Genomic DNA, 22,098 nt, shown 5'->3' with positions numbered 1-22,098 from the left:
GCCTCTGGACTCTGCCTTCTGACACTGGAATGTGCTTGTGCCCAGAACTCATCTGACAATTGCCAATACCCTGAATCCTTTGTGAACCTGGAATCCCGGCTGTCCTTCCATGCCTACCTCAAAGGTCTCTGCTCTCTCAAAGTGCGGTGGATCCCCATGTTAGATGAAATCTACCCTTTCCTCATAAAATATCTCTCTTTAGGAGCCTCTCTTATTCTGCCTTGAGTTAAAGTTCCTCTACTTCAACACTAGATGGGCTAACCTGTAGCTAGGACTTGTTTGTTTGTTTGAGAATAGGGTTTCTCTGTAGCTTTGGAGCCTGTCCTGGAACTAGGTCTTGTAGACCAGGCTGATCTTGAACTCCCAAAGATCTGCCTGCCTCTGCCTCTCAAGTGCTGGGATTAAAGGCGTGTGCCACTAACGCCCAGCAGCTAGCACATTCTCAGTCAATTATAATGCCATATACTAAATTAAGACAGATATGATTAATCCTACATAGTTGGGAAAGAATCAGGAGTAAATCAAATAAAATAAATTATGTAAAGTTCCAGAATCAAGCCGATGTATAACAGAATTCTACACAAACTTTTCTTAGTGGGATCACTTAGCTTTTACTGATGACTTGGGCTGGTTTATATGCAGAATCATACCTCAAATTTTGAATGCATTCATTTAGTTTAGCCTAAACTAGGTGCCCTTATCTCACATGAATTTTACAGGCTTTTCAACCTTTCAAAGGAAACCAGAGGCTTAGGGCAGCACTCATACAGAGGTGTTGTAACACATCCAAACTTGACCTGACATCTACCCATTTTCATATTAGTTCATTACGACCACGGTGATAATATATAAGCAATTTATTGCAAAAGCCCTCATATGTGAGTGTTTCTACGTAAAAGTTTCTGTGAGTTTGGTTAAAGTAATGTGCATGATATCCCAAGATACCATAAAGCAAGATGTTCAGGGCATGTGTCACACTTTTTACCTTTGTCTGAGACTTTAGGACTGCAACTGGAGCTCCTCCAAGGTGCCACGGAAGGCTTCCTGCAGTACATCTACACTCATGATGTGAAGGCTTGCCATGCTATCCACTCACACCCATGCTGTAACTGACTTAGTGGTAAGACTGCTAATGGAAACATTCTAAGCTGAGTATAATGCATACTTAAGCATTAATGTTTTATGATCTTGACTTCATGCCTGTGAGTCTGGAAGGCAGGGTATGAACCAACTTACATTTTAATTTCTTTGGTGTTCATATCATTATATTCCAGGTGCCCAATAAGTATTTCATGGATGCACACATTTCAAAACTATTTTAGTTTTCAAAACTACTTACTATTTTAGTCTTTAGTACTACAGATTCTGAAAACATATGTTCTTCCTCACAAAAATTCATACAGGGTGCCTATTATTTCTGTCTTTTGTGTGCTTCTTAGAACAGAAGTCTGACATAAAAGATCATGTTACATCTGAATGTGTACTCACCTTGTCATCTGCCTTCTCTGATGATGCTGCAGTCACAGTCACACCAGCAACCACACCCCCACCAGCAGCAGAAGGAACACCTTGTGATTTTGTCTGAGAGCAAAGAGAGAAGAGTGACAGGACTAAGTAAGCACCTTTGATTATGACCAAGAGCGTGAGTTTTAAATGTCACCAACACCTGACAGTTTGTTTTCATGGAATCACTGTTGAAAAAATTTGCTAGCTTCTTCTGCATGTAGTGCAATGCTGGGCACAACACAGGGGTGGGGTCGAGAGCCTTCAGTGTTCATTCAGGGTAAACAGATGTGAAAACACCATTGCCCCTGACCAATGAGTTCAGTGTGCTGTGGTGAACTGGAGCCCACAAATGAGCTGTGGTTGCCCCTGTCAGCTGCTCTTATCCAAACCCAGTTCTCCACATAGTCTGACTTCTAAGAGAAGCTACAGATTGGGATTTTACATGAAATGTCCTGGTATTTTTTTGCCAGTACCTAATTAAGAATAATTTTGAGCCTGTTAGAAATAATTTTCAACAATATTGTTAGCCAAACCAAAAACCCATGTTCTTGTATTTAACTCCTGGATTATATATTTGTGAACTCTGATATCTGATATAAAATGCATTGTAAAGTGGGCTGGCCTAGTATTATCTTTCATAATGCTCTCAATGAGAAATGTCTCATAGATATTTCTTTTTCTAAGGGCAAAGTGCCTCTAACTCAGAATTGATTTCTGAGTTCATGTTTCATAAATTCATGTCTTCCTCATGCAAAATAAGCATGAGGACTTCTGTGTAAAGAAGCAGAGGGAGTTCTTTGCTCATGTTCTCTCTCCTTCTGCTCTTCATCTGGGCCTTGGGAGCTCAGTCCAGTGCTCCATTGTGGGTCTCTGTCTCTATCTCCAACCATCGCCAGATGAAGGTTCTATGGTGATATGCAAAATCAGTGTGGCTATGGGAGAAGGCCAGTTCAGTCACCCTCTCCTTTGCTTCCCAAGGACATAGCTGAGGAAATCCCCGTAGACATCTGGGAACCCCTCTAGAGCAAAGTCTCTTGCCAACCCTAAAATGGCTCCCTTAGTTAAGATATCTTCTTCCCTGCTCTCATATCCATCCTTCCTCCATTTCAATCATCCCATTCCCCGAAACTCTCCCCAGTCCTCCCCTTCTCCCTTCTCTCTCTCCCCATCTCCCCTTCCCCCTAGCTCACCTCCATCCCCGAGCTTCCAACTTTTGCCTGGCGATCTTGTCGACTTCCAATATCCAGGAAGATAAATATATGTTTTTCTTTGGGTTCACCTTCCTATTTAGCTTCTCTAAATCATGAACTATAGGCTCAATGTCCTTTGTTTATGGCTAGAATATACTTATGAGTGAATACATACCATATTCCTCTTTTTGGGTCTGGGTTATCTCACTCAGTAAAGTGTTTTCTATTTCCATCCATTTGCATGCAAAGTCAGGACCGTGAGGGGTGTGCTCACCCAAGGAGACGGTGGGACTGATCTAATGGGAGCTCACCAAGCCAGCTGGACTGGGACTGAACAAGCATGTGATCAAACCGGATTCTCTGAATGTGGCTGACCATGAAGGCGGACTGAGAAGCCAATGATAATGACACCGGGTTTTGATTCTACTGCATGTACTGGCTTTTTGGTAGCCTAGTCTGTTTGGATGCACATCTTCCTAGACCTGGATGGAGGGGGGAGGGTCTTGGACTTCCCACAGGGCAGGGCACCCTGACTGCTCTTAGGACTGGAGAGGGACAGGGAGGGGGAGGGTGGGCGTGAGGGAAATGAGAGGATGGGAGGAGGTGGAAATATTTAATAAATAAATAAATAAATGAAGCAGAGGAAGTCAGTCATTCTGTAATCCCAGATGCTTTGAAGGTTGAGGAGGAAATTATTTGAGTCCATAGATTCAAGCATAGATTGAGTCACACACACACACACACAAACACACACACACACACAGTGAAGGGGGAAGGGAAGAGGAGGAGAGAGGCAGACAGAATGATGGACACAGAAACACTCAGAGAGAGAGCGCGCGCAAATATGAACAAGTAAACGAGATTGCAGGGCACTTGCAATGGTTCGCTGACCCAAGTTTAGAGGGGGCTAGGAAGCAGCCTTATTACAATGTTTTCTGGTTTGGAGACAGAAAAGTCTGCTACCCTGCTATCATGATGGTCACCGTGTACAGAATGAGAAGGTTGGACAGTGCATTTCTCTAAATCTATCTGTGTGCCTTTCTCAGCGCCTCCATAATTCCACATTCCAACAATTGCATCTTGCAAGACCAGGGCAACAACTGTTCTAAATCATTACAATACCAAGTGCATCCAGTTCAACCCCACAGATTCAGTCTGTGATATTAGATAATTGATATTAGTGGTTACATATTTATCAAGCTTACCTTTGGTTCTGTTGATTTCTCTGACACCATCTTCTCATTTGATCTGGAAACTTCTTTTTCTTTATGAGCATGTTTACTTCCTGTATCTGATGCATGCTTCGGAAAGTTTGGAATCTGAAAGTACACATAAATTATTAACATGATGGTGGTTTAAAACAGTTCAGATATTTTTCTTTATAGAAAAAGGGCTGTGCTTTTTGCAGTTTTGTATTGCACAAATATCAATTAGTGTGAGGTAAATGCCATTGTAATTTTTTTAAGGCAGGATTTCTATGTGTAGCCTTGGCTGTCCTGGAACTAGCTCTATAGACCAGACTGGCCTCAAACTCACAAAGATCTGTGTGCACCACCACCATCATACTTTAGGTACAAAATCTGAAATACTGCAAATATTCCCAAAACCTTCATTAAGAATCACTGAATATGCCAGGTGATGGTGGTACATGCCTTTAATCCCAGCACTTGGGAAGCAGATGCTTGGAGATCTCTATGAGTTCAAGGCCAACCTGGCCTATACAGCTAGTTCCATGACAGTCAATGACAGTCAAGGCTACACAGAAAAACCATATCTTGGAGAGAGTGGGGGAACACTGAACATTGCTATGAGGGTTCTGGGTCAGCTGAGGAAACAAGCCTGTCTCACAACAGAAACTGATATACACAGTCAAGTCCTAGCAAACAGCACTTATCTTTCTCATGAGCCACAGATGGCTGTTAATTTCAAATAAGTAAAAGCTAAATGTGTTAGAATATACTAATATACTAATTTTATAATTATAATTATAAGGTGGCCCACAAACACAATTCAGGCTAACCCACTCAGTCCTCAGGAGAAACTCCAGGCATATACTGTAGTCATCAACAACCTGCCAACAGTCTCCATTAGTTACAATCACCAGCAAAGGAAAACTGGGTCTTTAAGATGTCTCCAAAGACACACATTCCTCTAACCTCTGAGCTGCTTTGTACATCCCCTAAGATTGATCAGTAGTTGTCAGGCAATCTACAATGGCATAAAAAGATTAAGGTGAGCACTAAGTTTGCTGAGCTGAGTTTGCTGTGCTCTCTGCCACCCATTCATCTTGAAAAGTCTCTGACAATAGGAGATGAAATATAGGCACATCCCCCAAGGGCCAATTCTTTTTACATTTGGTAGAAACCCCACAAATATTGAAATATGAAACAGAAGACAATTTTCACCTACTTGCTAAATTCTTCCCTCTAGAATCCCCTATGCAAAGGCTGAAGGCAGGGTCCACAGATAGGCCTTTTACAGCATCAGATAAGCCTTCCTTTTCACCCCATGGCCCTACCTATATCTGTGCTTCCAATATTTCACTCAGTTCTCTGCCCTAAAGAAAACCTTAGGGTCTTATCTACATATTTGCTTAAATAGTTGACAGAAAGAAGTGCAGCACTGCACTGAGGAGAAAGATGTACTGCTGCTGGTACTCTGGAATCCACATCACTGTGAAGACTGGACAGCCAAGCAGCAGGGAAGCAACAATAGCTGTTCGCAGGACAAAGACGCTGAGTGACTCATGACATCTCCACCATCCCAGAGAAGACTGTCTCTAAAGATCTAGGGACAGGTTCAGCACACTGTTCCTAGTGTTTCAAGGTTACCTATGTCCTTTGTCCTTTTAAAATCCTTAGTGTGTGCATACATGTGAGTGTACATGTGTGTGCATGAATATGTGCCTGTGTATGTTTTATGTGTATGCATGTGTGTAAGTATGTGTATAGGTGCATGCATGTACATGAGTATTTGTGTATGTGTGAGTGTGTATATTTGTGGGTGCACATGTATGCTTGCACAAGCATGTGCCATGGTGGAGTAATAGAAGTTAAAAGGCAACTTTCAGGAATTGGTTTTCTCATTCAGCTGTCAGTTCTGGGGGTTGACCTCGGGTCGTCAAGCTTACATAGCAAGCACCTTTACTTCCCAGACTGTTTCCTCTGCTTAACCTTTCCTCCTCCATTGCTTTCTTTAAAAAAATATTGATTCAAATCTAGATTTGAATAAAACAACGTGTGAAATACTTTTGTCTATAAATACTATATATCTTTTTAGCAATGCATGAAATTAATGTGGTAAATATTTTATATGTATTCTATGGATTTATGTTCAGCAGAATAGTCAAAGTTATTTAAATTAGCTGACAAATTCCTTTACCCATATAGGAAACAACTCACTCATTATTATTAAAAAAGGGTCAGAATAATTCACTCACAGACTTAAATTATTTACCTTACTTGATTGTGACTTCTCAGACTCTGTTTTCACAGCCTAAATTTAGAAAAAAAATAAATGGAAGGAGAAGTTAAAAAATGCAATGGAGATAGTTTACTAAGATGGTAATAGAGTTTCCTCAACTATGTGTGATTTTGGTATTATTATTAATATAAAATTTATGACTTAAGCTTACACACTTCATATGGCAATTAACCCTTTACTTCTTACTCTGTGCATCAAGAATACACAGAGAGTTTTACTAATAACTGTAGTAAACACAGAAGCCACATAAAATGTAAGTCTTCCTTCTTCAAATCCAAAGGCTCTGTACTTCCAAGTTACAAATGTAATTTTTTTATCATTGAAATACTAGCCATGGATTGGGTTCAAAGTATGAAAGAAAAGGGTGGTGGACAGAGCAGAGCAGTTATTTTTAGTACGGCATGTGCTAGGTGGGTAAGCCTAAAAGAAGGCTGTGCTGGAGCCTTAGAGAGGACAGTGTATGCTGAGAGGCTGAAGTGACTAGTACACAGAACTGCCAGGCACAGTGAACCACATCACCTGTTTCCTGTGCCTTTTCTTGTCATGTGGATGTGGTTCTTCCATCTGTTTGGAGACTGGAATGGCCTAATACAAGAGTGATTTCATTTTTATCTGACAATCTACATAAAGGGCTAAAATGGTTATATGAAGATTCTTTCTTCTAGCCTAACACAGCTCCTACATGAATAAATATCTAATTCTACTTGGATTTAGGCACACAAATACCAAGCGACCAAGTAAGACTTTAAGCTTGTATTTATATTTTTTTTCATGAGGATTTTCATTTACAAAATTAATTTTTAAGGTTAAATCTTTGTGTAAAAGCTCTTATAATCTTTTTATATCTGTATTTCCCATATTTGTCTATGACAAAAAGTCCCATGTCATTATCAGCTTTTTGAAATTCTGTCTGTAGTTTTAAAAACAATTTTGTAAATTATGTGTTATATTCCTGAATATAAAATTTATTCTAAAGTTCTAAACATGCTTCTAAAGTGCTTTCTAGTACAATGTTTTACAGACTTTTCACTAGCTAAAGCTGAACTCTCCAAATAAACAAAGAGCAAAAACCTCCATAAATGCGTACAATCAACATTGAAGAGGCAAGACAGAAATCAGCACAGAACTTGATACATTTTTCTAAATGTTCCAAGGTGATGACCACAAATCAGTCTTAATGCCTTCTGTTAATGTTTTCCCTCTTGGACATTTGAAGCTGTCCACAAAGCTTCAACTTAAATTTTATAATTTGAAGACACTAAGTCAAATATTCTTTTAATTTATCATCTCTGGTGCTGTATTGGTTAAGGTACAGTCATCTTCACGAAATGCCTCCCAGTTACACCCGTATTCCTACTGTTTGGAGTAACAAAAAAATCAAAGTTCACTATCAAATGTTTCTAAAGAAATTTGGGGTCCTTCCACACTGTGTCTTTGCTGATAAATTTTTGTTTGTGTTCCTCTGTTTGTGAATCCTCTTTTAGTTTACACAACTGCAATTTATTAAATCATTTACAAAGGAAATAAGCCAGCTAGCATTACCAGAATTTGGATTTATCAATAACTTCATATTCACAATTTGGTAATCAAGATAGTAGTTGGGAAAACTTTAAACTACAACTAACATTCTGTATTCAGACCTAAGAAGCTCTTTAATATAATATAAATTTAAATCAACAATCGCAAAAATTTGGTAGTAATGGTACAAAACTTAATCCTAATGGGAGAAATAGTGAACGAGGGGCTGTCTATCAGCACTGTGGTACCAGGGCTTTCCCTAAGTGCAATGACCAGCTCAACTATAATGTGTCATGACCCTCAGAGACATCATTATTATTATACCTCTTTCCAGTAAATAATTAAAGATCTCAAATTCCAGGAAATTCTCAAGAAGAGTATGTGATAGAGCTGTAGTTGTGTATGCAGTGACAAGGCTGCATGGTGGCTACTGGTCAGCTGTAGTGCTCACAGTGGGCACTAGCTTTGAGACAGGTACTATTCACTGTTTGTTTTATTATGCAATTGTATGAAATAGGTGTTATATCATTTTTATTCACACCGTACAGATAAGGAAACTGAAGCAAAGAAGGGCTGTCCAGTACCACAGCTGGTAAAGAAATAGCATTCTCAGAGATGTAGTCTGGCTCCAGTGTCCATGATGCATATATTCTCAGGGATTGCATCATGACTACAATCAATGGTATGAAAGCCAATCTAACATTCCAGGGACAAAAATACAGAACACATATTGTGTGCTAGACCCTTCTTTTTACATAGTCTTTCCTATTTGAAAAGTGTAAATAGGATAAGGTTCTGTAGTTGCTACTTCAATGAATTAGCATCTTTTCACTAAAAGCTCAAAGTATTTGCGGATGTGAACCTTTGAAGCTCAAGGTCCTGACATCTCCAAGAGGAGGCTACTACAGTCGTCACTGTGTAATCACTGTGTAATCACGAGAACCAGAAGAAGCAACGAAGATACAATGACTGAGAGCTGTGTGACTGAAACACTCCAAGGAACAACAACAGAGGCCAAAAATGGTCTAAATCAGACAACGGAAAGGCTTGATCACATGTGTCTCATTCTTTGTCCCTTCTCTTCCATCTCTCATATTTCTTCCTCCTTCAAAGGTTTTGTTTGTTTGTTTTGACTGCCAGGAATTCTCATGATAAATGATTTGTGATATCCAAGGATTGTTGATACTTGCTCTGGAAACCATGGCACATGGAAATAAACACTGGCCCTCAGGTAAAATGCAGGATCATTCTTGGGCAACAGCTACATGAACCAAAAACATAGAAACAGTCTAAGTATCTATCTATCCTAACCCTTGATATCAAATCCAATGGGGTTTTACTTTGCATTTTGGTTTGTATGTATCCCTTCTTTAGTCTTTCAAAGTTAAAATAGGTTGAGGCAGCTAGAGACATCCCTCAAAGATATAGTATTTAGTTGTTTGCACACATGAAGTCTCAAGGTCTTGTGTTCAATTCCCAGTACTACAAATCTATATATGTATATTTGTACATATGATTTTAAAAATAATTTAACAAAAGGCAACTAGTTACTAATAGATAGTATAGTTAATATTATAACATAATTAAGAAATTGGTATGAAGGTAAAACTTCAAATAAGTAAAAAAATATAAAATTTAAGTTAACCTTTATAAAACTTAGGCAAAAGGACACTCCCAGATATTTTCACTGTTCTAATTCAAGATAAGGCAAGAGGATCCCTGGTAGTAACTTATGCTGCCACTTCCCCTGGAGCAGGCAACTGCTGAGACAGCACAGTGACAGGGACACAGACAGCAGACATCAGCTGAAAACTGTAGATAAGGCAATTTGATAATAACAACCAAATAATAAAATACACAAAAGGTTGAGAACATTTTACAAATGTCTCTTCTTTTTTATTTCTACCCTGAAACAGTTCTAAGAAACAGCTTGAGTAATCGCAGCTTCAGTCGTCTGTCAGAACTGGGGTCACCCTGTGTAGCAATGACACCCCTTTCATTGTTTTGAAATTCTGAGGGATACATATGAAAATAAATACCCAACAGGGCTCTAAGGAGTTTGTCATAGAGACAGTCCTCTTCTCTATCAGGCACAAGACCAGAACACATCTCAAACAACCATACCCTTTCCCTTTGCTTCTGTGGTCACTTAGGTCACGTAGTATAAGTTTGTTCAATTCTAAATGTCTACCAAAAATATTACTACTGTTACCAGGAAGCTAGACTCCCTATTTCCTCAGTTCCAGAGGAATGTATTCAGAGAGATTATCTCTTTTCTTTTCAAAACTTTAATCAAGGGGGGAATTCCAGCAGTGACACTTTTGAAATACTCTGAAACAACAGACACCTCTTAGATAGAAATTCTCTTAGAGGAGAATTTACACAAGCTTCCAACTCAAGAAGAAGATGCTGACTTCCATAATGTGAGCATCCTAAGATAATGAACCCATCTGTCAACAAGCTTATTGCTCATGATAACCTTAAAGTGGCATTCACTCAGGTTGCCCTTCAAAGGTTCTTTACCTTAGCTTCTGTGGTACTCATACTGGGAAACTTGCTGGTTGCAGCAGAGGAAGCAGGCACCTAGAAAGGAAACAAAGTCAGACTTGCTATGACCCCCGCTGTACTGGGTGGTTTTGTGTGTCAACTTGACACAAGCTAGAGTTATCAAAGGAAGGAGCCTCAGCTGAGGATCCTGAGATCAAGCTGCAAGGCATTTTCTTATCTAGTGATCAATGGGGGATTGCCCATTCTGGGTGGTGCCATCCTTGGGCTGCTAGTCCTGGATTCTATAAGAAGGTAGGCTGAGCAAGCCATGGGAAGGAAGCAAGTAAGCATCTCCACTCTGTGACCTCTGCATCAGTTCCTGCTTCCAGATCCTGCCGTTTGAGTTCCCATCCTGACTTCCTTCAGTGATGAACAGCAATGCTGAAGCTAAGGTTAATAAACAAACCATTACCTCCCCAACTTGCTTTTGGTATTGGTGTTTCATCACAGCAAGAAAACCCTACCTAAGACACCCACTTAAAATTATCCTCAGCTTTTCTTCTCCACACTTTCCTTAACTTTCCACCTTGACTTCACCTAGCTCGTAGTACCATGTTCACAAATCCCAATAGGTATTGCCGGCCAGCGTCTGTGACAGATCAAATGGGCTCAGATGGAGAGTCTGTGATGCTCAGAATGTAGAGCATTATTATTAACCAGTTAATAAATATTAACCAGTTACTTAAAGATTCTGGTCTTTAGTTTCCACGCACAACTTTTCTTCAATAGATAACAATTACCTTACAAGTTTATATATATATAACTGTTCAGTAATCTTTGTTATACCTGTTAATACTATTTTTAAAAAGAACGTGCACTTTGGCACTTATTAGAGCTCTTTTTAAACTCTGTTTAAATCCTAGCTAGTGCTGTTATTTACTAGCATTGTGACTTTAAGTCTTAGTTTTTCATATACATAAAGTGGGTCTTAATGTCTATTTTGCAAGTTTTATAAGTATTTGCAATAATTATGGAAAATTTCTGCCACATTATAAATGTTAACAAAATTACTAGCCCTTTATTTCTAATAGGGACATAGTTTGAGTGTGAAAGAAGCTCCATGTGTGTTTAAATACTTGGTCTCCAACTAGTGCTTTTTTGAGAGAACTTTTAGAAATAGAGCCTAGTTGGAGAAAGTGGGCCATTAGGATGGCATTGTTAGGGGATGAACTGTATCCATGAAACTATGAGCTAAAATAAACCCTGCTTTCTTTATAAAATTCTTTCAGGTATTGCATCATAGCTACCAGTAACTATCATCCATCCATTCATCTATCTATTCATCTATCTAACATCTATCTGTCCATCTATCTATCTATCTATCTATCTATCTATCTATCTATCTGTCTATCTATCATCTGTCTATCTATCTATCATCTATCTATCTATCTATCATCATCTATCTCTACATTAAAAAATAGAAGAAACAAATATATAACATGAATAACAATTGTCCTTGTAATGCTTTATAAGAAAAAAAGATGGGAAACAGAGGTATAGAAAGAATATTGCTGTCTCATATTGGCTCCTGCTTGGAGCATAAGACTTATTAAATAGCCCTCTTTTGGAATGCATGGGGGAGGTGGAGTCCTGCAAGCGAATCACCCCAGCACTGGGTGGCGCCTGAACATGTCAATGCATACATGGTATTGAGTACTGTTCCATTACTTAGCTTGTAACATCGTGATAGTATTAAAAATAGGCGTTTATCATTTAAGTTCACTTAAATCTCTTCACATTTAAATTCATAGAATTTGCAGCTCAAGGATTGCATCTGGAACAAGCTGCCTAACCAAGCCACTGTTAGTAAATATTTGTGACTGTCAGAAGTTGGGAAAACTCTATGATGTGGGCCTCCACTCTGTCTCTAATGCCTAGCCCTAAGCCACTTTGGAAGCTATGAAAAAGCAGCAAAAGCCTGTTTTGCTCTTCTCCCACTCACACTCCCATTAAAGGGGATGATAGGATGACTCTGTTACTACCTGATGACCATGACCAAAATCACTTACCCCTAGACCTCAACTAATACTATAGTCAAACTATGGTGACTTACAGATAGAAGACCACAGTTTTAGCACACTGACTTTTCAAACAAAGCCATATGAACTTACTTATTTGTAAGCATCCTTAGGCAGTAATCAGGTGTGCCTCCCAACAGCATGCACACACACACACACACACACACACACACCACACACACACACTGTAATAACCTTTCACATTCTCTTTGGGATAAAAAACTAGAACATACAAAGATACAAAGATAGATTTTTCAAAATAGTTAAATTAGTAGAGAAATATTTTTTTATTGAGAGTAAAATTTGTTGGAGAATAAAGTGCTCATACGAGATAATTCTACCTTCACAGTGTGATGGTAGAAATGTACAAATCTCTACTCAAATTCAGTAAGTTCACAATTGTGCAATCATTTTTCTCACCCAAGTCAAACTAGTAGCAGAAACAAATTCTGTAAATAAACGTCCTTTTTATGGTGAAAATCTTTATGCAAAAATTAAATTTTAAAAGAGTTTTATCACTTATTTTATTTGTCTGAGTATTTACCTACATGTCAGTATATGTACTATGTGTATGTCTGGTGTCCAGTGGGCAGTCAGAAAAGAATATCATGTTCCCTGGAAACTAAAATTATAGATGTTATGAATCACCAAGGGTGTGTTTAAAAGTGAACCAGGATACTCTGCAAGAGTCCCTGATGTGGGATTCCCCTCTGTCAGCTGTGAATCCCTCAATAAAAGACTGCTTTGGACCTATAGCAGGGCAGAACTCAGCTAGGCAGGGAAAACTAAACTGAATGTTGGGAGAAGGAAGGCGCAGTTTAAAGAGAAGCCATGGAGCTGCCTATGAAGACAGACATGCTGAAACTTTGCTGGTCAGCCATGACCTCATGGTGATGCACAAATTAATGGAGATGGGTTAAATTAAGATGTAAGAGTTAGCCAATAAGAAGCTAGAGCTAATGGGCCAAGCAGTGTTTTATATAATACAGTTTTTGTGTGATTATTTTGGGAGTCTGCAGCCAGAATATGAATAAGCAGTCTTCTTCCTACAATAAGTATCAAGTACTGTTATTCGTAGAACAATCTTTCCAGCCCATCTTAAACATATAAATTTATTAAAATGTTTATAAGATCATATATCTCCAGATTATTCTTGCCTGACTACTATTCCATTAAATAATCCCTGAAAGTGTGCCTCATGTCCAATAAAGCAGACATTGAATGGCCCACCAAGAATAATAAAACCTCTCCATATAGCACCTATAAATAAGCATGGTCATAATGGACTTTAGCCTAAGGCCAGTTGGCTCCAGCTATCCTCAGCATGGAGATTTCTATGGAAGCTCTACATTAATACATGTTAAGTTTTCTGAAATATGGATGCTGATTCTTGGCAACCAGGGGCAAGGGAAATGACCCTACCCCATTACTGACCCAAACAACTCTGGGTTATTATGTCTTGTTCACCTCTTACATTAGAAGTGAAGGTAGAGAATGTTTAATGTTTATTATCTCATGTAAAGGACTGAATATGCCTTCATTTTGTACCACCTGAATTGCCAAACATGAATGTAAATATTAATTTGCATAAAAAGTTATGAAAAGTTAACTCATAGATCTTTAACGAGTATGAACCTTAGCAATGACCTTGTTAAAGACTAACATATAGACTTTAGACAGATGAGAAAATGGAATCTCATGTCCAGGGTTTACCACAGTTTACTGGCTCCTTCAGTTTATGTGGAACACAGTATGTACCTCGGTTAAGTCCTGGGGATACTGTGGTGAGATCAACAGATATGCCTTTATGAAAGGTAGAGCCTATCCAGGTTGACAAGAGTTAAACAATCACATTACAAGTCAGAGTCTCATGAAAACCCAACTATGGAACCATAACAAAGGACAGCTGAGACAGTTGATTCTGAAGGTATGACAGAGGGCAAGGGGGAAACCACAAAGACAAAGGCCAGTGTCATGGTTTGAATAGTGATGGCCCCTATAGACTCATGGGTTTAAATGTTTGGCCCATAGGGAGTGGCACTATTAGGAGGTATGGCCTTGCCGGAATGGGTGTGACCTTGTTGGAGGAAGTGTGCCACTTATATGCTCAAGCTACTCCCAGTACACAGTTGTTTCTGCTGCCTATGGATCAAGTTGTCGAACTCTCAGGTCCTTCTCCAGCATCATATTTGCCTGCATGCCACTGTGATAATAATGGACTGAACCTCTGAACTGTAAGCCAGCAAATTAAATGTTTTCCTTTATAAGAGTTGCTGTGGTCTTGACACTTCTTCACCACAATAGAAACTCAAACTAAGATGCTGGGAGATGATCCATAAATTAAGGCATGCATAATTGTGTATGCCAGAACCAACGTGAAGTTCATCTGTGTCTATGTACTGTAATGCCTAGAACTCATTAGTCCTAGAAATGTCAGGGGCTGTCAGTTTTTAAGTATTCCCATACACTGAAATGCTCCAGGGAAGTAACACTGCAGGTCAGACCAGAGTGCAGGTGAAACAACACTTGCCTTTCAAATATCCAAGAAAAGTTCTTAGTACCCAGAGTAGTACTGATTCTATAATGTGAGATACGGCAGAGTCAGACTAACAAGCATCAGAGAAATGACCTGATAAAAGTAATTCACCATCCTCCCATTTAAGAGTCATTGTTTAAAAAGCACTGCCCCAGGAGTTGAGACTACACAATTGGACATAACCATGGCCTCGAGGAGTTAAGTCCAGTGAAGTAAAAGGTTACCCAGCAGGCACTCAAACTCAAGCTTGTTATGAGGCTGCCTGAGAAGAGAGGACCATTTGTTTTTGTTGTTGTTGTTTATTTTTTTTTAATTTTTATGACAGTGTTTTAATCATTCATTTTAATTGGAATATTAAAATTTTGAGTCAACATTTCAAATATAGAATGTATTAAAATAAATCTATTCATGAACTGGATAAAAGATACGGTTCAAATACTTAGATAAAATTCAGTTTTTAGAGTAATCAAGGATGAATATTTTTATATTTTACATGTTTTGTTATATATGCTTAGAAATTATACAAAAAATAATAAAAGACAATATTTAAACACAATATGTAAAGAAACCTCATCACATTGTTATTATTCACGGAAAATCTATTTAAAATTGTCAATTTTTTAAAAAAATGAGAATTCTTAATTTTCTAAAACAGAACTCTAGGCTTTATTTGTAGAACAGATGAAAGATGTGGAGCATGAACACTAAATGCTGATATATAAAAATTAGTAGTTTTCTACTTAGGTGTATGTGAAGATATTTTTAAAAGTTTTAGAGATTGGGTTTCTCAGGAAACTGGGAGTCAGGACCCACTCTTGGAAATATACTCAAGAGATGCCCAATTATACTATAAAAGCATTTGTTCAACTATGTTCATAGCAGCACTATTTGTAATAGCCAGAACCTGGAAACAACCTAGGTGCCCCTCAATAGAAGAATGGATAAAGAAGGTGTGGCACATATACACTTTAGAGTTCTACGCAGTGGTAAAAAACAACAACATCTTGAATTTTACATGCAACCGGATGGAAATAGAAAACACTATTCTGAGTGAGGTAACCCAAACCCAAAAAGATGAATATGGTATGTACTCACGCATAAGTGGATTCTAGCCATAAATAAAAGACATTGATCCTATAATTCATGATTCTAGAGAAGCTAAATAAAAAGGTGAACCCAAAGAATAACATATAGTTATCCTACTGGATATTGGAAGTGGACAAGATTGCCGGACAGGGGCTGGGAGCAAGGGGGTGGGGGTGGGGTGGTGATAAAGGGAGATGGGGAGAGAGAAGGGAGAAGGGGAGGATGGGGAGAGCTTGAGGGAATGGGATGGTTGGGATGGAGGAGGAATGGATATGGGAGCAGGGAAGTAGATATCTTAATTCAAGGAGCCATTTTAGGGTTGGCAAGAGACTTGACTCTACAGGGGTTCCCAGGTGTCCAAGGAGATGTCCCCAGCTTATTCCTTGGGCAGCAGAGGAGAGGGTGCCTGAACTGGCCTTATCCTATAGCCACACTGATAAATATCTTGCATATCACCATAGAACCTTCATCTGGTAATGGATGAAGATAGAGACAGAGATCCACATTGGAGCACTAGACTGAGCTCCCAAGGTCCATATGAAGAGCAGAAGGAGGGAGAACATGAGCAAAGAAGTCAGGACCGAGAGGGGTGCACCCACCCACTGAGATGGTGGGACTGATCTAATGGGAGCTCACCAAGGCCAGTTGAACTGGAACTGATGGAGCATGTGATCAAACAGGACTCTCTGAATGTAGCTGAAGGTGGAGGCTGATGGAGAAGCCAAGGACAATGGTGCTGAGTTTTGATTCTACTGCATGGATAGGCTTTGTGGGAGCCTAGCCAGTTTGGATGTTCACCTTCCTGGACCTGGGGGGAGCAGGGAGGACCTGGACTTCCCACAGGGTAGGGAACCCTGACTGCTCCTTGGACAGGAGAGGGAGGGGGAGGGGGGAGAGAAGGGAATTGGGAAGAGGGGAGGAGGTGGAAATTTTCAATAAAATAAAATAAAATAAATAATAAAAAGAAAAGAAATGGGCCTCTCCAGTTTAGTAATATTTGCATTCATTCTACTTGAAAATATGGCAGATTTCTTATTTTGTTAAAAGAAGATGTTAGCTGAAAAGCAAGAGTTGTCTCATATTACCTGGAACATTTATAAAGCTTGGAAAACACATTCACAGTACTTGACAGAAACTTGTTAGTTCTGTATTTACTCTTGATTACGAGAGGAGCATTTGTAAAGGTTGAGTAGATTTTGGTTCTGAGAGCCTTCAAAGGTTCTGATAAATGGGAAAAGGTGGGGGATTAGGGCTTCTGATGAAGTGACAGACTTCTTTTATGATCCTTTACCCATTCGGTTGTTGCTTATTCCAGTTAAAAGAAAAATTATTCCCTCAGTTCCTTACTCTCTGGTTGCAGAACAGAAACTCTAACTTAATGTTTGTCTGCCAGAGGCATTTGGCTTCTTTTCAGGCATGCTCACGTCTTTTGTGATTCTCACGGCCTCTGCTGGAGCTAGCTGGTCTCACTTCAATCTCTCCTCATCTTAACCTGCTGGTTCAGTTCAGAAAAGACAGAATGGAGCATCAGATGTACTAGATTTTATTCTCATAAATTAGACCTTGCTTTTTTTCCCCAAGTAGCAATACCAGCCTTAACATTCCCCCTGCCTGTGGTCCTTCATATTCATGGACCTGCCTTTGTTAAAAGTTACTGAAAGCATCAGGCCCTATCCCTGTGCTCTTCTTTTCCACTGGCTGCTGTGATCTTGGGAGTCTCAGGTTCTGATCTGCTTCCTTCCGGAAGCTTCTTCCACCTACTCTAAGCTCCTTACTACTCACTCATAATCCTATCAGTCACTACGACTTTTAAAATGTTGCTTTCTCAGAATATTAAATTCTTTATAGTTTTAAGTATCTTCCATTGTATGAGCAATTCACTTTATCTTATCAGTAAGTCTGCTTTGCCACTAGACTACTTTAAAAAGAGGAAACTGAGAAAGACTCAGGTGTAGTAATAGGAGCCGTGGGCTGTGTCCCGCCACCCAGTTAGCTTTACCCGAGATAATTACACTGACACTGTATTCTTTTAATCACTGCTTGTCCCATTTCTATCTAGCGTCTTCTAGGCTAACTCTCGCACCTGGACTAACCCATTTCCAATCATATGTGTCGCACCCCAAGGTGCGCTTACCGGGAAGATTCTAGCCTACGTCCATCCTGGGTCGGAGCTTCATCGCGTGTGCCTCAGAGAGCAGAGCTCTCGCCTCTGCCCGCAGGAGTGGAGCATCTCGTGTCTCTCTGAGGCGTCTGCCCCCTCGAGGAGAGCTGTCGAGTCTCTGAGCTCACTTCCTCTTCCGCCCAGAATTCTGTTCTGTTTACTCCTCCCATCTACGTTCTAACCTATCAGGGCAAGCAGCTTCTTTATTTAATCAACCAATGACCTTCCTCCATCACTCAGGTTAATATCCTTGCTTTGTAACTTATTCACCCCAATTATTGAACTCTTTGGAGTCTAAATTTCAACATCTGTAAAATGGGCATAGCACCCATTGGCTTTGGCCTTGTAAGGAATTTATCTCACTTAGAATATCTTGTATTAGCAGTGCTGGCTGTCAATCTCCCACCATTTCATTTTTCTTTTTCATTTCACACACTCTTGGTCTAGTTGCCAACACCAATAGTTAGATTATACCAAGGTTCTTCTAATAGTTTCTGGGCTTTGTTCTCTCCCACTGGCATCCTTATTTCAATTTATCTCTCAAATCCTTCTGATCTATAACTGCTTAACAAATGTTTCCAAAATGAATATGACATCTATTTCCACACTAATAATATAAATAATCTTCTATGTTGGATAGAGTGCAGTGCTCTCTGTCTTTAAAAAAAAAATCTTCATTATTTGATCTGTTTAGTCAACTGAGTTATTCTCTTACTATGGCTCCCTACCCTATGTTCCCTTCCACGAGGATGGAGTCCCTGTCATCTCATCAAAACCTTAGCAGGTAGTCTTGTGCTCTAATTCATAGTGCAAAGGAGGAAACCCAGCCTTAGGACTGCTTGATGGGATTCATCTGACAGCTCAGTGAATGCACAAACTCAGGAAAGTTATTTCTCCACTCTATGCCTCAGTTTTCTCAGAGGCAAAATGAGAATAGCTATAATTTTTCCTTAGTTAAAGCATTCTGAAAACTGTTTTAAGGGTTAGCTAATATATATGAATGGAGGGCTGGTGAACAGCAGCTGCTGTAAAACATCACCTTTGTCAAAGCTTCAGCATCATGCTGCTCCCACCTCCCACCTCTTCACCATGCCATCACCCCCAGTCCCTAGGAAACCTTTCACAATTGTTTAAGATATGATCCATAAATTTCAAACTTCTCACTTGAAGTTGTAATCATATATTCTGGAGGCATAACCCAGTTTGTAAGGGTCATGATTTATCAGTGAAGCTATAGGCCTATAAAGAAATAAGGTATCCCATTCTCTCCAGTGCCTATGTGCTGCATATATTGCAGCAAAAAGGACCTCAAAAATCACCGGTTGAGTGAAATCTTGATTCCATTTTTAACTTTCAAATAGTAAACTATAGTTTTAATACCTGTTCTTTTTTATTTTATTTTATTTGCCTAGAATCAATTGTATGTCACAAGAGTTAAGTTTCAGTCTCGGTGGCTTCTTATGCCCTTACAGGATGTTAATTAGCCCTAACATATCCTGACTGCAGGACTAGGTGCTCTATGGGGTTATTATAAGATCCATTTATATACCCTAAAGCAAAGGGCAATTGGAACAAAATACAAAACTAATACTAACCATTGTCTAAATTTAATAAAGGCTGACAAATCAACACTGATTTTTAACTTCTAAAATTAGCACTACTTGATGTATAAGAGAGATGGAAATCCATTTCTGATTCACACACTAGGTTCTTGTTTAATAACACACTTCAAATGATGTAAAAGAAATGAAGGATGTAACCACAAGATCTCTGAAATAAAGAAGAATATGCACCCCACAAGGCAGCAGCCAGACCTATCCCAGGAGCTCCGTACTCTGCCAATTTCCAAAGATGACTATACAGAAGTGGCTCAATGTGTATTTGTATGAATTTTGCACAATAATAAACACAAATTATTAAAATATAGTCCAGATGGAGCATCGTGTGAACTTTACTGCATGAACACCAGAAAATTCACATAGAGAATAGAAGAGAAAAATGGTAAAGATAAGACATTCTGTGAACATTTCGCCATTTACACGACTACATTCACTAATTAGTTGTTGAGCATCTTAGAAAAAGGAAATCTAGACAGTCAAGCCCTGAAGCCTCTTTTTTTTTACAGGACAATTGTAAGAAACAATAAGTAAATGCCTTATTCCCTAGCAAGTGCCTTCCTAGAGAAAGCTACACTCTCTACAAATAGCAATACTGCACCCAGTGAATACAAGTTTAGATGTTTCCTTCTAAATAGTGGGTTATTCACTTCAGAAAGTGAATATACAGACATTCTGATTTCTTTACTGTGTGTAATGCTGTCATATTATAGTAAATATTTGTGTACCTTTAACTATTAAATAAACTGTGCTTTTAATAAGCACAGCAATTTCTTGTGAGCGTCATCTAAATGAACATAGAGGTTACAAAAAATGCCAAGAGTAAAAGACTTCTAAACATGAAATTACCAAAGAATAATTCTAATTCAATAAGAATAATTGTGAGCTCTAGAATATTAAGATGAAGGTTTGGGGACATTCTTCAAGCTGTAAGGCGTTAATAGCTCCAGAAAGATCCACTGAGCATCTTTGGCAGGATCCTCCTGAGTGGATGTTGGTGCAGCTCTGCCTTAGTTTCAGGCCTTCTTGGACTTGAAGATGTCATCTTGCAGCTCCCTGCTTCTGTTTCCATGCCTGTCACTTGCTGCCATGCTACCAAGCCATAATGGACTCCTATTGTACTGGAACTGTAAGCACAAACAGACTTTCTTCCTTTACAAAGAAGAATTGTGAAGTGCCCATTCATGTCACATGATGGGACTTTACTGTGGCCTTGATTCTGAACATACAACACAGCCAAAGTGCACTTGTGCACGAGATCACATCATTAAATGTCAACAGATTCTTCCAGAAGAACCTCAGCTGAGATTGTCGGCTACCATTATGAATTATAGAGATTTTACTGTACATATGATTCCTGATTTTAAAAACACATAATGATTTAACTGAGGAAAACAAAGCCTTTTTTAAAATTAATTCATTAATTCATTTATTTATTGGTTGCTCGGTTTATTTATAGGCAGGGGCACTAATTCCCAGGCTGGACTCAAATTTGTAGCATCCCACTTGAGCCTCCTGGGGTCTGGATGACAAGCAGGAATCACCTGCAATGTTTCTTCTCTTGTTTATTTTTATTTATTTATTTTGGTTTTTCGAGACAGGGTTTCGCTGTGGCTTTGGAGCCTGTCCTGGAACTAGCTCTGTAGACCAGGCTGGTCTCGAACTCAGAGAGATCCGCCTGCCTCTGCCTCCCGAGTGCTGGGATTAAAGGCGTGCGCCACCATCGCCCAGCTATTTTTTAATTTATTTATTTATTAAAGATTTCCGCCTCCTCCCCACCATCGCCTCCCATTTCCCTTCCCCTCCCCCGATCAAGTCCCCCTCCCTCATCAGCTTGAAGAGCAATCAAGGTTCCCTGACCTGTGGGAAGTCCAAGGACCATTCACCTCCATCCAGGTCTAGTAAGGTGAGCATCCAAACTGCCTAGGCTTCCCCAAAGCCAGTACGTGCAGTAGGATCAAAAACACATTGCCATTGTTCTTGAGTTCTCAGTAGTCCTCATTGTCCACTATGTTGAGCAAGATGGAAATATAAAACACTATCCTGAGTGAGGTAAGCCAGACCCAAAAAGAGGAACATGGGATGTACTCACTCATATTTGGTTTCTAGCCATAAATATAGGACATTGAGCCTATAATTCGCGATCCTAAAGATGCTAAATAAGAAGGTGAACCCAAAGACAAACATATAGGCATCCTCCTGAATATTAACCTTCATCAGGCGATGAAAGGAGACAGAGACAGAAACCCACATTGGAGCACCAGACTGAAATCTCAAGGTCCAAATCAGGAGCAGAAGGAGAGAGAGCACGAGCAAGGAACTCAGGACCGCGAGGGGTGCACCCACACACTGAGACAATGGGGATGTTCTATCGGGAACTCACCAAGGCCAGCTGGCCTGGGTCTGAAAAAGCCTGGGATAAAACAAAGCCTTTCAA

General features: G+C 39.4%; 1 protein-coding gene across 3 annotated transcripts in view; it reads right to left on the bottom strand.

The window, feature by feature from the left end:
* Positions 1-22,098, bottom strand: part of Cast (calpastatin) — a 101,146-nt gene that overhangs the window by 40,005 nt on the left and 39,043 nt on the right. Inside the window, exons 5-9 of one of the 3 annotated variants that reach the window (XM_026783683.1) lie at positions 10,221-10,280; positions 6,699-6,764; positions 6,153-6,191; positions 3,902-4,015; positions 1,489-1,581 (exon numbers count right to left, since the gene is read on the bottom strand). In XM_026783683.1, coding sequence (XP_026639484.1) covers positions 1,489-1,581; positions 3,902-4,015; positions 6,153-6,191; positions 6,699-6,764; positions 10,221-10,280 — 372 coding nt within the window. The remainder of the gene's footprint in view (positions 1-1,488; positions 1,582-3,901; positions 4,016-6,152; positions 6,192-6,698; positions 6,765-10,220; positions 10,281-22,098) is intronic. The other 2 variants (XM_013349692.1, XM_013349693.1) reach the window with 2 other exon arrangements.

Source organism: Microtus ochrogaster, chromosome 19, assembly GCF_000317375.1.
Source record: "Microtus ochrogaster isolate Prairie Vole_2 chromosome 19, MicOch1.0, whole genome shotgun sequence".
Lineage (NCBI taxonomy): Eukaryota > Metazoa > Chordata > Mammalia > Rodentia > Cricetidae > Microtus > Microtus ochrogaster.
This window is presented reverse-complemented; position numbering and strand designations above follow the sequence as displayed.